The sequence below is a fragment of the Pagrus pagrus genome (genome assembly GCF_965226575.1).
Source record: "Pagrus pagrus genome assembly, chromosome: 19".
In the NCBI taxonomy this organism is placed as follows: Eukaryota; Metazoa; Chordata; class Actinopteri; order Spariformes; family Sparidae; genus Pagrus; species Pagrus pagrus.
Genome location: NC_140203.1, coordinates 4,019,055 through 4,034,777, shown reverse-complemented (window position 1 = coordinate 4,034,777; position 15,723 = coordinate 4,019,055). Strand labels below are relative to the sequence as shown.

The following is a 15,723-nucleotide window of genomic DNA, read 5'->3' as shown; positions in this document are numbered from 1 at the left end:
CTAGAAAACACAAATCCATTTTTAGCACCAATGACCCGATGTGCATGTTTCACTCTGGTATCCTATATGCTGTTTTTGACCTTATATGCCTCTAAATGTCTATTGTTTTACCTCTAGTGTGTGTACTTCTTCTTCGTTCTTCTTCTTGTTTTCATTATAACTTTTTACTGATTTTGTATGTTGATGTAAAGCACTGTAGGATCCATATGTTGTATGAAAAGTGCTAAAATTATTGGAAGGCTACTCAGCAGGGGCTAGAAATGGTGGCTCCATGTGATAATGATCTCTACCTGTCACCTGAACTCCTGTGTTAAAAATAGTCTCTGGATGATGACACCATGTTTCTCACCGGGAATTATTCACAGGAGTCATACAAAGTCAGTAGGGTGTTAACTCCCATTTCACCAAGAACTATTACAGAAGTTATAACATCTTTCACACAGATCCGAGCAAACAGAGCTGGGTGTAAAAAAAAGAAAGAAAAAACTCTCCTTCCAGCCGTAGTGAGACTTTTTTAGACAAAGACTTTAGTTCACATGATTTAATTAAGCATGTCAACACAGTTCGAAGTCTCTTCGAGGCTCACCCTATACTTTTTTAATTTCCCAGACCTGCTTTCTGTCTCTCTGCCTCCTTCATAGATCATTCCTTTTGAGGTGTTGTCAGGACCGAACAAATGGAACAATATGGTCAACGACTCGCAGGTCCTAATGAAAAGGTAAGTCAGGTCTATGGACTTTTTTATCTGGCCAATTATAATTAACGACCGCTGTTTCAATCCATGCAACATCTCCCCTTGCTTCCTTCCCTCAGCTTGTCACTTACATAGTTGTTAGGCCTCTGTGAATCGATGCCCCTGGCTGCTCCATCTATGCACCACTATTATGTGGTAGTTAGAGAAATCTTGACTGCGGAGCCAGTGAGGGGAAGCCGTCGATGCTGAAATCCATTTCGTCTCTCCTCAGGCGGTTGTAATGGTCTGTTATTCTATGTAACTCACTCTCTCCTTTTCACTTTGTCTTCCCCTTTTTTTTTCCTCCCTCGTAGTCACAGAGAAACGGCAGACCACATTGAGGCCGTAGCCAGCAGGGCGGTAACAGCCTCAAAGCAGACCTTCGGATTCCTGATGGATCTGCTGCAGGACAACTCCACAGAGGAGTACATCAGGAACCTAACAGAGCGGTGAGCACAACACCGAATCCAAACACACACACACACACACACACACACCCGTGCAGACGAGCACAAGCCGGAAAAAAAATGTCTCCCGTTAACATAAAGCATCTTGTATTGCAAAATCCCAACAAGCTGCATTACTCCCAGGATTATTGCACTTCCGCAGTATATTTCCATCAAAGGGCACCTATCCCTGTATTACAGCTCGAGGTCGTCTTCTTCACAGAGGCCCTTTAAAGCACATTGGAGTTTAGGAGTAAGACATTTAGCCACAGGGGGACAGCTTCTCTCCACTGTAAGCCTATTGCTTTCTTGGATTTGCAGCACGCTCGCTGCATCTCCTAGCGTGTGATTGCTCTGAGGATTATCCTGAATGCTAGACAGAATGATGCAAAAAGCCCTCCGGTGGCCATGATGAGAGCAAGAAGCGAGCAACTCAAAATTGATTACCCCCGTCTAACAGTAGTCAGCTCGGTTCAGGAGAGTTTTGTTAATCTTTGGAGCACTGCTATACGACTCTGTGTGTGTGTGTGTGTGTGTGTGTGTGTGTGTGTGTGTGTGTGTGTGTGTGTGTGTCACTTTAGAGTGTGAATTGGGCAGTTCAGCCACAGATGGGCTGCGTAAAAATTGCATTTGCCACACATATCTCCGAATGTGTTGGCAACTTAAGCAGATCAGATGCATTTTCTTGGCAGGACAGCGATCCAATCAGAAAAGATGGCGAAGGTGTTGTCACTAACGACGGGCCTGTGTTAAGACAAGAGTTGAGTTATCGATACAATGCCTCCTCGTTTAGACTAAGATGTTTGATTTAGCTTATCTTGATTCTCTTCTGTCACTGTCACCCTGAAACAAGGGTTCTCCATCTGTCGAGACAGCAAAGAAATCACCTTTTTTTGTAAATGATGAGCAAAATCTTGACTTATCCCACATTTCAAATCACGTTTGTTTCAGTATGCGTTCAGAACATAATGCTGCATGCTGGTGATTGTCTCGTTTGTGCTGGTTTACATTTTTAACCACTGGGGAGGTGGTTTTACATTTCTTGACCACAGCTGTGTTTTCCTTGGATGGTTCCTTGTATTTGTTCTGTGTTGACTGTCCTGAAAGTCAAAAAAAAACATTTTTTGCCTCTTTTTCATTCGCTGGAAGGATCCGTCATTTCTACGCTTCCCATTCATTGTTTATATAAGCTGCCATGCAATGCATTCTTGTAGTGTAGCGTTTCGAGAAATGGGGCTAACCCTAAGACAGATTCAGCAACTGCATGGCTAATTTGTTCCCCAAAATGTCTACTATCGTAAGTATTTTTGTAATATTAGAGAAAGTTTCTAAATGAGCCGCCATGTTGGTCTGATTTGACAGCTCAGGGGGGAGTTTGTCCGATTAGGTGCAGCTGGTAAGTTTTTGCGTGGTTGTCAGAGGGTGTTGCCTGTTTTGGTCAAGCGTTCAATGCGTCAAACAACATCCCCGTGGACACCATGAGAGATTTTCCCTCTAAATTTCCCGATAGGTATCTGTTTGATGCCAAAATACAAGCAAAACATCAAAGATTTGAGTAAAGCCTGAAGATTTTATTTTTTACTTGTGTAGCAGAAACAGTTTATTTTCTCCTTCCCCGCTCCATCAATCATCTCGCTTCCCCTCCAAATTTAGTTTGGGACCCCAAAGTACCTGACTGCATGAAGAAGAACTCGCTCCATATTCACATCTACAAAAATAAAAAACTACTGATGCATCATTCTGAACAATCTATAAAATAATAATACGTGTGTGTATGGGCTCATTTTTCTGCTGAACGAGTACTTTTACTTCTGATACTTCAAGTACAATATCCCACTAATACCTCTGAAGCTTTGCCCTGGCCAGCGTCCTGTGGCCAACCCAAACCTGGCAACGAGACTCAAGAATCAACCGTCTCTCTGTAGAACTGTCTATTTTAAACTTTAACCCGTTTAATTGCCTTTTACCATACAGGTTGTTTTTGAAAAGGCGCTAACAACAACCTCAGGCATACAAGTGTTCTCCCCAAACATGTGAGATTAATTCCTGTTAAAAGAACGTATTTTTAGCGAGAACACTGTGATCACACACACACACAGACACACTGTGATTTGGGTGTTTCTGCTCTGTCGAGGCAAAACAGATTGGGTATCATTACAGCTGTGGAGGTGATAAAAGTGGCACTTTAACATCCACCACGCTGTCTATCACCTCTCCAGAATTCATCATGCTTTCTTTGCACAGCGTCGCCTCCCTCTCTTTACTCCTCTTTACTCTCTCATAACAAGCTGCAGTGTCTTGTTCACAGCTTTATATTGATTTCAGTAAGGCACACTATGATCATTTCTTAAGGGGGAAAAAACACCACGACTGAAAACACTATTTTTTCATGCACCAATCATTTTTGAGATTTTGGGTTATTTTTTCTTCTGTTTACTTTCAGACTAGTGTTTAAGAAAAACCCCTTAATACATATTTAGATGTTCAGATTTATGTTTTACACATTTACGCAAGTTCGTGCATATTTAATAAGACTGCCTCACTTGCATACGTCTGATACAAAACTATAATTACCGAATCGCCTCCACGCATCTGTCAAGTTGCTGTTCCAGAGCTGAATAATGGCCAGTGCCATTTTTTGCAGAATATTATGATGTCACAGTGCGTTTAACCTCTGACCTTTTGAACATAAAATGTCATAACTTCATCATTGTATCCCATAATTAGCGTTAGTAATTAGCGTATGAATTCTTCATTTATTTACACATTATCATTTATACATTATTCATAACCACTTATCCTCTCCCAGGGTCGTGGGAGGGTGGAGCCAGTACCAGAGCGACAGGGCTGACATATAGTGACAAAGAACCAGACACTCTCACATTCACTTGGGCAATTAAGAGTTAATCTCACTTGCATGTCTTTGGACTGTGGGAGGAAGATAACGCGGAGACAACCCATGGAAGCACAGGGAGAACATGCAGAAGAAAGGCCCCGGCCCCAGCAGGGACTCAAACCCGGGAGCTTCTTGCTGTGAGGCAACAGCACTAACCAGAATGTGGTGCCATGAGATCACAATGACCTTAACCTTTGACCTTTTGACCACCAAAATCCAATCAGGACATCCTCAAATCACGTTGGACGCTTGAACCAAACTGAGAATATTCCCTCAAGGCGTTCTTGAGACATCATGTTGTCAAGAAGGGGACGAAAGGAGACCGACTAAAAATATAATTCTGCTGATTACTTACATTTACAGCAGATAATTAAAACCTGTCTTAATGTCAGTAATCAGAAGTGTCATGGTGCTATCTGTTATATATCTCCCCTTACATAATCTCGGATATGAAATTAAATGTGCTAAACGGTGTGAATTGCATGTGAGGCTCTAATGAATCTGAAGCTTAGTGTCTCTTTTCATTATCTTGACACTAATTAGTCAAACCAACAAGATAAATCCTGATATTGGTAGAAAAATTCAAAAGGTGTTATCACAGTATGTTATATGTCACTACCTTTCCTCTACTTTTACCTCAGAATCACACACATGCAGCAGCAGAAAGAAAACCTGACAGCGCAGGTGAACGATACCGCTGCCCAGCAGCTGGCCCTGGAGGAGGAAGCTGCTGGTTTAAAGCTTGCCCTGGGTAACATCACATCATCCTTACATCAGCTGGCTCTGACAGATGCCAGCCCATCGCCAGAGCCCGACCAAACACAGCTCAACCAAACACATCCAATCAACCACACAACAGAGGTCAGTCTGGACATCACCTGCGGGGGAATGTGAAGTGTTATTATGTAACATTATAAAATCATTTAGCCCCGTCAGAGCTCGTTTGATAGCTGCACGTATAAGAAGCCATTACGGCTCATTTAACTAGGCTCATATAGAGGTATCAGTATCTTTCATTTTTTTGAAGAGTGGGCAGTTAACTCCACTTCATTTTTTTTTCTTAATTTCACATTTGGCAGGGAGAGGGGGACACTGATTAGGCACAGGAGAGAAGATCCTGGCAGGATTTGCTACTCATGGGGGTACATGTTGTTCCAGGGGAGGGTGATTAACCACTGCAGCATCTCTGAGCAGACAAAACACCATAAAATGACACAAATAGGCTTGTGTGCCCTCTGTAAATGGCTACATGAAGGCAGAGTCTCTTGCAAAAGGGGATTGTTTAAATGAAAGCGTTGCGTTTGTGTATTTCTGCTTCCTGTTTAGTGGGGCGAGGGCCTGCTAAAGCAGACAGAGGAGCTGGACCGGCAAATTCAGACCAACGACGAACTCATCATGAAGATGGGAGAGGAGACGGAGCTCCGAAAACAGACTGCCAATAAGAAACTGGAGGTGGTGGATGTCATCAGCGAGGTGACTACATTTACTGCAGCACATGGCTTTATGGCACGATATTTTGCACGCTTATTGGATTTTTCTTTGGTTGTGGCCCCAACTACGTCAACTCTGCCTGACTGGTACGCAAATAGTCCTACTCACCGTATGTAGACCCAGTATAAATCCTGCCATTGGCCGACTATTTCAGTCAGCATTCTCCTAACCCTAACCTGGCCGCTAACAATATGAAGATATGTAAACGTTAAGTTTTCTTCTGCAGGGATTTAGCCATGATCTTTTCCTGAACCTGACCAAGTAGTTTTGGTGCCTAAACCTAATCAAACATACCATGTTGTTGGCAACTAATGCCTCACTTAACATCAAGAGTTACATTAGCCATGCTAGCAGTCTGCAGGTTGCTCGTTACAGTCATTCAAGAGCCCCAGTGGATGAATCCTGGCCTCTTCTCTTGCGCCACCACAAGGTTTATTTGCGGTTTTGAATGACTTATCTTAACAACTGATGGATGGATGATATTTGGTTGGCCTCCAGATGATTATGATCCCTTGGAAGAATTGAAAAAAATGTCATAATCCCCAATTTTCAATCTTTTTGTAATGGCATTCCCATCAGCCTTCTCTGTACTTTGTGTTAACTGCTAATTATCAAATGCTAGCATTCACACATAGACCTAACATGGTGAACATTGTAGACATCATACCTGCTAAACATCAGCACAGCATCAGTAACATTGTGCGCACATTAGCATTCTGACATTAGCATTTAGCTGTAGCGTAGCATTACAGAGCCCCGGGCATGGCTGTGAAATCTTTTAATTGCCCCTACGCTGTCCCACCAGTTTAGACTACATTAAAGCATTTGATACAACATCGCTTCAAGGTTTTGAATACACTCGGCTCCACTGAGGTCACGTCTCACCCCACTTGTCTCTTTCTCAAGCTGCAAGCTCGTGCTCAGGAGGCAAAGGTCGTGGCTTTGTCGTCCGTGGTGACGGGGAAAGAGGTGGAATCGGACGCCATCGCCCTGCACAGGGAACTAGACAGTGAGTGTCTTTTTCTCGATATGACTTCTTTTTTCTTCTTTTTCACTCTCTCCCACTGTCTGTCTTGCATAATGTTTTTTATTGAACTTCCAGCTGAATTATTCCACTCAAATTGAAATGTCAAGTACTGACACCAAAACAAACACAAGAGCTACAGACTCGATATTACTATAATAAATGTGTCATCGCCATTGTAATGTTTTGACCTACTTGACATGCATCGAATGCAGCAGCAGCAGCTTTTTCCGTGAAACATGCAATGAAGTGCGAAAATTTTTGAGATTTTTTTCCAGCGTCGACTTTATGAATGAAATCTTGGCCGAGTCTTGAGTCATTTCGTCTCCTCGGACTTTGATTGAAAAAGCGGCGCAGAGGAACTTATTTTATTCAATACAACCTTAAATCTTAAACAACCTGCAAACCTGTTTCCTGACAAATACAAAGATTGTCTTCCAAAGTCAGAACAGTTTCGGTTATTGCGCATGAGAGATTTCTACATAAGTCTTTTTATCTGACATCTTTCCGCTCACTTCTCAGTTGAAAAAGAGTACTTGACAACAGTTGGTCGTTTGGCCGCTGTAAATCTGTTCAAACCACACCAACACAGTCCCGATGAAGCAGATTAGCTAACTAAGTTTAATCATCATACTTTTCTCCTTCGCAATCATCCACTCAGACATGGTGAGGGAGTGGCCTCGTCGGCAGACCCAGACGCAGGCTGCGATGAAGAAGGAGAGACCGCTGGAGGAAAAAGTTCTGGCTGATGTCAGGAAAAGGGTCTCGCAGATTGAGAAGACGCTAAAGCCAGCTCTGGAAAACTCCAGCCTCTCCAGTAACACTACGAAGGAGGCGGAGCGAACAGCACACGCTGTGGCAAAGGTATGTGTGCAGTCGGTACCCACTATGATGATGGCATTCCCGCCAACGTCGGCAGTACTTTGCGTTCGACTAGCTATTTTTTCCGTCTTTCTTCATTTGCAGGAATCCAAAGCCATTCTGACCCAGGCCAAGCATACCAGGACTGCATCTGCTCACCTCAGCTCCCACGTAGACTCTGCTTTACATCAGCTGACTGAGCAGGAGATGCTGACTGACAGAGCAAACTCCCAGATCACCTCAGAGGTACCCCGACACGGATATATACACATTTGAACAGCAGAATCTATGCATATTGATCTGTACTTCCTGTGTGCAGCTTTTAAAGACTGTTTCAAGAGGATGTCTCTTTATCTGCAGCCTGTAGTGTCCCTGACCAGAGTAAAGGAAGACATGGAGGCCGCCAAGCTCCGTTTAAAGGCCTATTCTGATACACTCACCGACCTAATCAGCAAGATTGGTAAGTCATTCTCGTATAGATGATTTTCGCCGCAGCTACTTTTTAGTCTTCCATGTCTATAAAGCTCATAAATCTTCATTACACCTTAAATGTCAGATCGCTAAAGAGCTCGGTGCCTTTTAATGCCTCATTAAACATGGAAATATTTCCCAGATTTTTATCCCCATGGTAAAGGAAGAATAACTGCTGTTCATTGGGCCCAAATCGTGTTTACTTCGTGGGTAAATCCCATTGTTGAAATCATTTCTGACCCTATTAATTCAAACCCAATTCCTTTTGTAATGTAGAATTAACCAGAAAGGCAGGGATCCTGGCACTTGTGGTCGACGCGTTAACACGCTCGAGAGGATAATGACCAAATGAATGTAATTAGGTTATCATGGAGGCTGATCCACCTTCTGAATCACTGATGTAGGACTTCCATTGATGAACCATGTAATCAGGGTACACGCAAAATCTTGAATACCGTTAACATCAGACTCTACTGTATGTCGTGCAGTGGTAGTAAAAGTACAATCACTCCCTTAAAAAAATGACTTAAGTGAAACTAAACTGGTTAGTACCTGGTTAATAAAGAACTCACACTTTCCATTTTGATAATGTTTCATTTTGAATTAATTGCGGTTATTAAAGAAATGTTGCCGTTTATGTTCGATTAACTGCTCGCTTAAGTGCACCAATTTAAAAGCCCACCAGACCACAAGATTAACATGAAAACATGAAGAACTTACATACATGCAAAAATTAGCAAGCCAACTACATTTTGACCTTCTTGTTCCTGTGTGCTTGTAGAGGTCAGAAGAGAAGTTTATAAAAGCAGAGTTCAGAGTTGTTTTCTTTCACTGTTAGCGTGGCCAGATGTGGACAGAGATTGTGGCTGGAAGCCGTCGTTTGTTCTGGGTTTTGCCCCCATCGTCAGTGCATCTGGGTCAACAGACAGGTGGTGCTTCTCTTTTCCTCCAGGCAGCTGAAAACTTGACATTTTGCAGTAGAGGTATCCTACTCTGGTCAGAGAGTATGCAGGAGACCTGAGCACCGGTAGCGTTCTGCAGTAAACAGACATTACAAACAAATAAAAGGAGTTATTCACATAGGATGATATCAATTTCAACATTTCAGGTCTGCTGGGGCTGTGTAACCTAAAACAGTAGTAGCATCATTTATTCAAGGGACACTGGTTGTATCATAGGTATAAATGGCAGATGTGGTGAAAAGTAGAGTACTCGCTCGAAATTATACCTGGGTAAAGAGTGGACGTACGGTTTTAAGGCAGGAACATGAAAAACAGTTGTTCCTTTAAAAAAACTACCTTTTTACCCATGTGCATTACTTGTTACTCGTTACTTCCCGCCCCTGACATTGTACATGCTTGCGTCTAAAATCGTGGGTCTGCAGGGCGATGTTTCTCCAAATCAGTCAGCTATCGGGAGAGAAAACTAAATAAATGGCACCTTGGTACCTACAAGCTAGCGTTAGCTGGTCGCCTTAGAATCTGCGAATGTTGTTTTAAAACCGTAGGTGGCGGCAGAATCCAAAATACGAGTGGGTTGAGTCTATTTGAGGGCTAATGCTATTTATTACGGAAATCTTTCAAAAGTTTGGAGCGATAGGACTTAATTGGACTCCCGTATAAAGAGTATCTAATCGGCAATCAACCCAAGCAACCAGTTTCACCAGCGTAGCAGAGGACACAGGGTCCTGTTTTAGTAGAGAGTATGAGGTCAGGAAGTGTGGTTCAGTTTTATACGGTGCACGCATCTGAGCTTTACAACAATTACTAAGCTTCTGTTTAGTTCCCTGCTCACTTTAATCTTCATTTCCTCTTGCCTTCCCAATATATAACGAGCAGTTTTACAACATACGGCTCCACGCGGATGTTCCATTACATCCTTAGTTTTACCAGTGTGGTCATGAAGTTGGCATTAAATGTCATTTCAAGTGGTGTTTTTTAAAAGTCTTAAACCTAACTGTGAGAGCCCAGGGGGGTACCCTGGTAATGATCCACAAAACAAAAACTTGTGATGCCTCAGTCTTCTGTTTCCTCTCTCTCCATCTGTCCGGACCAGATGGGAACGTGCCGCTGGAGAGATTTGACCGGATCTTGAACGAGACAGCGCGCCGCCTGAGCATGCTTCGCGGGAGCGTCGAGAGCCCGACGCTGGGCTTAAAGATCCAGAAGCTGCATTCGGCTGCGCAGGAACAACAGAGCCGGATGTCCCTGATTGAGCAGGACTTACAGGAGATCCGGGAGGAGAGAGACAGTCTCAGGGACATTGCTTTAAATCTGCCTCAGTCCTGCCCCCAGGCCACAGGAGCGGGAAAAGGCTAGAAGATGACAGCGATTATGTCGTTGATTAGACAGCTGAACATCAGAAAAGTCTTGGAGGATTTTGTTAATAAACGGGCTGTGTTCATTTTTTATTCAGCTTCGGAAAGAGTCAATGATATCCTTTCATATTCTTCCCTGTTTCCACCTTTTGCCCCAAGGTACAATTTATTTTACCACCTCAATACAGTGACTCACACATTTCCACCAGCTTATCCACCGTCTCCCATGATTTATACCTAATCTTCCTTCGCCTTCTTCTTGTTTTTTTTTCCCCCTTCATTTTTTGTCTCCCTCTCTCATTTTTACCAACAATATCAGAACTTTAATTTCACCATGAATAATAACCAGCCGCTCTGAACCGCTGGAGTGCACCGTCAAGTTTAAAATAATGCTGATTTTCCTTTGTGGGGGTAAAAGGTGTGTCTGAGTGCTCCTCCAGACTGACACATTCATTTACACTTGAGCTCTTTTTCATCAGCCTGGCTTAATTAACAATTAGTCCCCTTGGCCTCGGTGGGGTTCAGGTCAGGCTTCAACAGCACACAACCTGTGTTCGGGATTCTCACCGCGCCTACCTCTCTGTTTTTGTGGTTTCTCAATTTTTCCTTTCTCCCCGCATCACCGTCAAATGTTCAAACGTGCCTCGTCTTGGGTTCACGGTTGATCACACTGTCTGCTTCTGATGACCAAAAATGTAAATGCTAATTATTATCTTTGTATTGCACATATTGTATTGCCAGGACCAAAATTACATTTGACTCGTTTTTCTGTTTTTTTAGGAATGCTGAATAACTGATCAGGGATCAGGATTAGTCGAATGGTTTCACATCTACATCTACATTGGGAGTCATTGTAACCATGTTTTGAGTTTGAGTATGTAAAGCCTTCACATAGAAACTATTACACAATAAAGTATACTTGAAAGGGTCATTTTACATACTAAAATATCGCTTTTTTTAATGGACACTCTTGTATAACAGTGCGATACACAATGAACATGGAGCAGCTACTCACCGCTGGTAAAAATCTCAGATTTGTAGATGGTTGGTTCAAGGAATTCCCGGACAACGAACACAATAAAAGAAGTACTCAATCGTTGGAAAACAGTCTTTCCTTTTGTGATTTTTTGTTTCAAAAACTGAATTTAGCATCATCGTTCAGTGCAATCTTTATAAACGATTGAGCCTTTCATTTGGAAGTGGGCCACCGTAACTGAGTGATGGATTTGTTAGTAGGAATAGTGAAGACATTTTGGGACGGATGTCATCCCCCTTGTTGACCTGCCGTCCCCCTGTAGCAGAGGGGTTGTTCAAATGAAAATATTCATCTTCTCAACTCAATGATCCTTTTACTGATTGAGGTTTGTGCAAGTTTGTTTGGACTCTAGTTTGGTCTTGGATCCATATTCAATTCTGTGTTGTGGCTTTTAAAGAACAGCGCCACAGGGAAAGTTGAGCAAGAATAAGACGGCCATTAAAGACACACTGCTGCCTAGAATATTTCTATTATATTCCTATAATATCCCTACGTGATCATTCAGTAGCATCTGTCCAGCAGAGCGTACAGCCCCCGACACCAAACCAACTCTGTAAAAAGATATTTTAGGGGAGTTATAGTATTTGCTTTAGGGTTAAGGTTAGTATTGAGTTGTATTAGGGTCCCTCTTAAAAAATGACCAAACCACAGATTGAATTATTTGCACCCGCTGAATCAAATAAAAAGACTGATAGCACTCTCATGTGTAAATGTGAAGCTACAGACAGAAACAAAGAGGCAGCGAGAGGAATCTCCCTTATGGTAAAAGAAAATGGCCTCCCATCACCTCCAAAGCTCACTAATCAACAAGTTAAATCTTACTTCCTGAATCTGTACATAAAGTGTGTTTATTGCTTGCCGGTTCTGCCTATTTCCAGTCTTTATGCTAAGCTAAGCTAAGCTAATCACCTGCTGACTGGCTTCAAAGTCATCAGACGAATGTGAGAGTCTTCATATCTAACGCTCGAGGAACAAAGCATATGTCCTGAAAAGGTCGAGGTGTTCCTTTAACTCTGTGTGCAGTTAAATCATTGTGAAGTCATTACGCTCTTTTTTGTAATGTGAGCTCTTTATCATCAAGTTACTTCTAATTGGATGATATACTGAACTAAGTACTTTAGGTGAAAAAAACCACATGCTGCGCAAGACAGCGGTTCACCACCCGCTGATTGTGGAGTCTTACTCCAATTAAATCTTTTTATAACATGTCCAATCAGCTTTTTACACATCTAACACTGATGATTTTATTTAACTCTCTTCCGAGATAACGATTTATAAGTTTGTCAGACCAATAACCAAATTTTGACGGCATGGAGGAGAACTTTCATGGAAATCCTTCATGTAGATGAATGCAGCTCTTAAATTCTGGGAATCGAGAGTAGTAATTTTCCGTCAGTGTGGCGGATAAGTAGAGATGAGCGTCATTGCAATACGATAATGAAATCGAAATTCATGACTGTTGAGAGGCGGCACGGAGACAGAGAACAGCACAGAGTCCTTAAAGTCATTACTTTCTACAATATTCATGCTTCATATTGTGAATATTGCATTTTTTCCTGATGGGGGTCTACGTTAAAGGCCGAGACAATACGAGTCTATCGGTGCATATTAACTGTAACTGTCTGGATTTTTGATAATTTCATATCCACAGGCACTGCCCCGATAGAGGTGGCCTCAAAAACAGTTCACAGAGAAGTAATAAGTCACCAGCTGCTCACATTCGCATTAAAAGCAGCTGGAGACACCTCGTTACGATGTTATCGGCACGTAGTAATGTGCACCAACGGTTTTATGTTGGCCGACAGTGGCATTTACTCAGGATGGGTGTCATTTCACAGCTCTGTCCTTCACTCAGACATCGACGCTCCTTTATACAACTGAGTGGACACACCGCCTGCTGGACCGCCATTGATATCTGGTTTAGATGAGTTAGTCGGTGATCAGCAGCGCAATCAGCAACAGCGATTGTGCACCCAGACCATAGAAACAGCATAACCATTACAGCGTTACTGTCGTCATTGGTGGAGGGTGTATTCAGATGCTTTGCTAAGTGACAGTCGTATTACAACACATATTCAATTTAAGAGCCTGTATTCAAAAGCTTACTGCAGTAAAACATGTAAGTATTATCAGTAAAATGTGCTTAAACATGCAATGTGTAATAAATGGACAATTCAAAACAAATAGGAGGGAGCATATCACCAGAGCAACCGCTAACTGTAGCTGCCGTTAGCTGGTTAGCTCCTCCTTGTGTTTTTAGATGAAGGTTTCATCACTAGCTGGGGTTAGCGTCGCAGCATAGCACATAAGTAAAGTAGAAGTACATCAGAGTCATACATCATTCATAAATAAGTACAGCAAATGAGTAAATGTACAAAAAGCAAAAGCAATAATCTCTATACACAGATATCTAAATATGAATTTGTAGGCAAGAGACAAGATTTTGGTAACATGTTTGAGCAGGCTCTGGTTGCATGCAGGTAAACAGTCCATGTGGAGAGAACAAGAGGGCGGAACGTACTGGCTGAAATGACATCTCCGAACCCATCGGTTATCGTCTGATGGAGACTTATCCGTTATCCTGATGGTAGCCACTGGCTGCACCAGAAAACCCAGAAACATTGGCTGTCGCCCTCAGAGCCTATCAACATTCAACGATGGCCGATGGGTCCAGAGATCTCCCAAGCAAAGCGTGTCCACATTTTGTACATTACAGATTTGGTGTTCAAAATCAAATCTGTTACTGAGAGATCTCAATAAATTAGTTAAAAATGGGGGTTCGATATCAAATCAACCGAAAACTCTCTGAAGAAAATGTGTTTTCATAAAGAAGGCGTTTGCTGTTGTTGAGTGAAAGTTCAAGAGAAGAGAAATAAGAGCGTCAGAGTGATTTCATTCAGTATGATCACACCTTTTTTCTTAAATCAGTACCTGTTCAAGCACTCCATCCCCTGTGATTTTCCTGTTTTGTACAAATATAACTCCTCTCCGAAGTTTTGCCCTGCCAAATAAAAGTTTCTCCCATGGAGAAAGCCCACGTCCATAAAAAGGAATCGCCATGAGCAGAACAGCACCACGCTGTGGGGCAGACAATGTTAAATTAGCTGGGGAGGATATAATGTGTTTCGTTAGGGAAGTTGTTCTAATCCAAGAAGAAGTGTTGGAGTTGGTTCAGTGGTAATAAGCTACGAGCCAAACAGAAACTGGCAGTGAATCATAGATGCTGTTTGGCTACTGTTGGGGAGGTAATTAGCAGCTGCTCCTTAACATCTATAGTTTGCATCAAACTTCTCATTCGTCTCCTCGTGTGTCAAGATAGACGCTGGCAGACGCTCGCGTGGCAGCCATGTCCTGAGGACTGATTAGTGGAGTGATAAACATCAGCACCTTATTAATTCCACCAAGAAAAACAACAAATTAAGTTCTAAATTAGCAGTTTTTCCAATCCAACTAAAAAATAAATAAATAAATAAAAAGAAAATCCACAAAAAGCTCAGAAATCCACAAAAGGGATTGGCTTGTCCTCACCACAAGTGCAAAGCCTTAACATCAAAGATAGCTGCTGACACACCCCCTACTGTGTCTCTCGTCCCACTTCACAGCCAGTCGTCAAATGAGTTCAGGAGAAGGAAACTAAAAATGTTTTGCGCCCCCACGAAAATATCTTCACTTTTTTCCCCTGCCCAAACTCTGCCGTTGCACCGCGCACCGTCAGAACGATCTGGATCCGAGAGCTGCCGCCTTCCTCTTCCCCTTTTTATTTGCTTTGGTATAGCACACAGTGGGTGTGAATGTAAATACGAGCATGCTGTACGTACGGCGTGTAGATTAAAGGGGCTCATGACGAGAAGGAAAAATAAATGTCAGACGACTCATAAATATGTCAGAGACCACGAGCTGGAAAGCCCTGCACAAACACCTGCAGAGGGATTTGTACTGTATCTGTGACTCCTGTGACATCATGTAAACATATTTAAACAGATCAATGCACTGTGATGTGTATGGAAAGACTGAAATATTCTTTAAACATGTAATATTTCTCTGATTCTTGCAGCATCTTCTCTGCCACGCAACTGTTTTATTGTCGTGATACTAAAAGTACGACAATATGCTTGGTTTTCTGTCCTCCTGCAGAGCATCTGTTGCCAACACATGCTACAGTAAATCACCCACATTTTAATTATCATATTTCGAAATGCCTTTTTTTTTTTCTTTCTTTTTTACTTGTGCGCTTCAAATCGAATCAAAGTGACACTGAGAACAGATCGTCAGAAACACGACTGGAGCTCGTTTGTGTATGATAACTCATTGGATCCGAGGTGCTCCATTAACGACTGTGTTAATGAAGGAGAAGTCGAGAGCGCGACGTGACGAGACTGAGGAACAGATCTGCCTCCTGCGTTGCAACAAGTGGAATCATTCGCGTTAAAACTATAAAGAAAAGGGGT

At 42.4% G+C, this 15,723-nt stretch overlaps 1 protein-coding gene across 2 annotated transcripts in view; it reads left to right on the top strand.

Annotated features, from left to right (window-relative positions):
- The window catches only part of lamc3 (laminin, gamma 3), a 124,798-nt gene extending 114,466 nt beyond the window's left edge, over window positions 1-10,332 (top strand). Inside the window, exons 22-30 of one of the 2 annotated variants that reach the window (XM_084383019.1) lie at window positions 642-718; window positions 1,048-1,182; window positions 4,717-4,936; window positions 5,402-5,548; window positions 6,473-6,575; window positions 7,252-7,454; window positions 7,557-7,697; window positions 7,812-7,911; window positions 9,978-10,332. In XM_084383019.1, the coding sequence (XP_084239145.1) occupies window positions 642-718; window positions 1,048-1,182; window positions 4,717-4,936; window positions 5,402-5,548; window positions 6,473-6,575; window positions 7,252-7,454; window positions 7,557-7,697; window positions 7,812-7,911; window positions 9,978-10,240 (1,389 nt within the window). In that variant the 3' untranslated portion in view covers window positions 10,241-10,332. Of the gene's footprint in view, window positions 1-641; window positions 719-1,047; window positions 1,183-4,716; window positions 4,937-5,401; window positions 5,549-6,472; window positions 6,576-7,251; window positions 7,455-7,556; window positions 7,698-7,770; window positions 7,912-9,977 lie in introns of those variants that run through there. The other variant, XM_084383020.1, reaches the window with a different exon arrangement.
- Window positions 10,333-15,723: the final 5,391 nt, after the last annotated feature.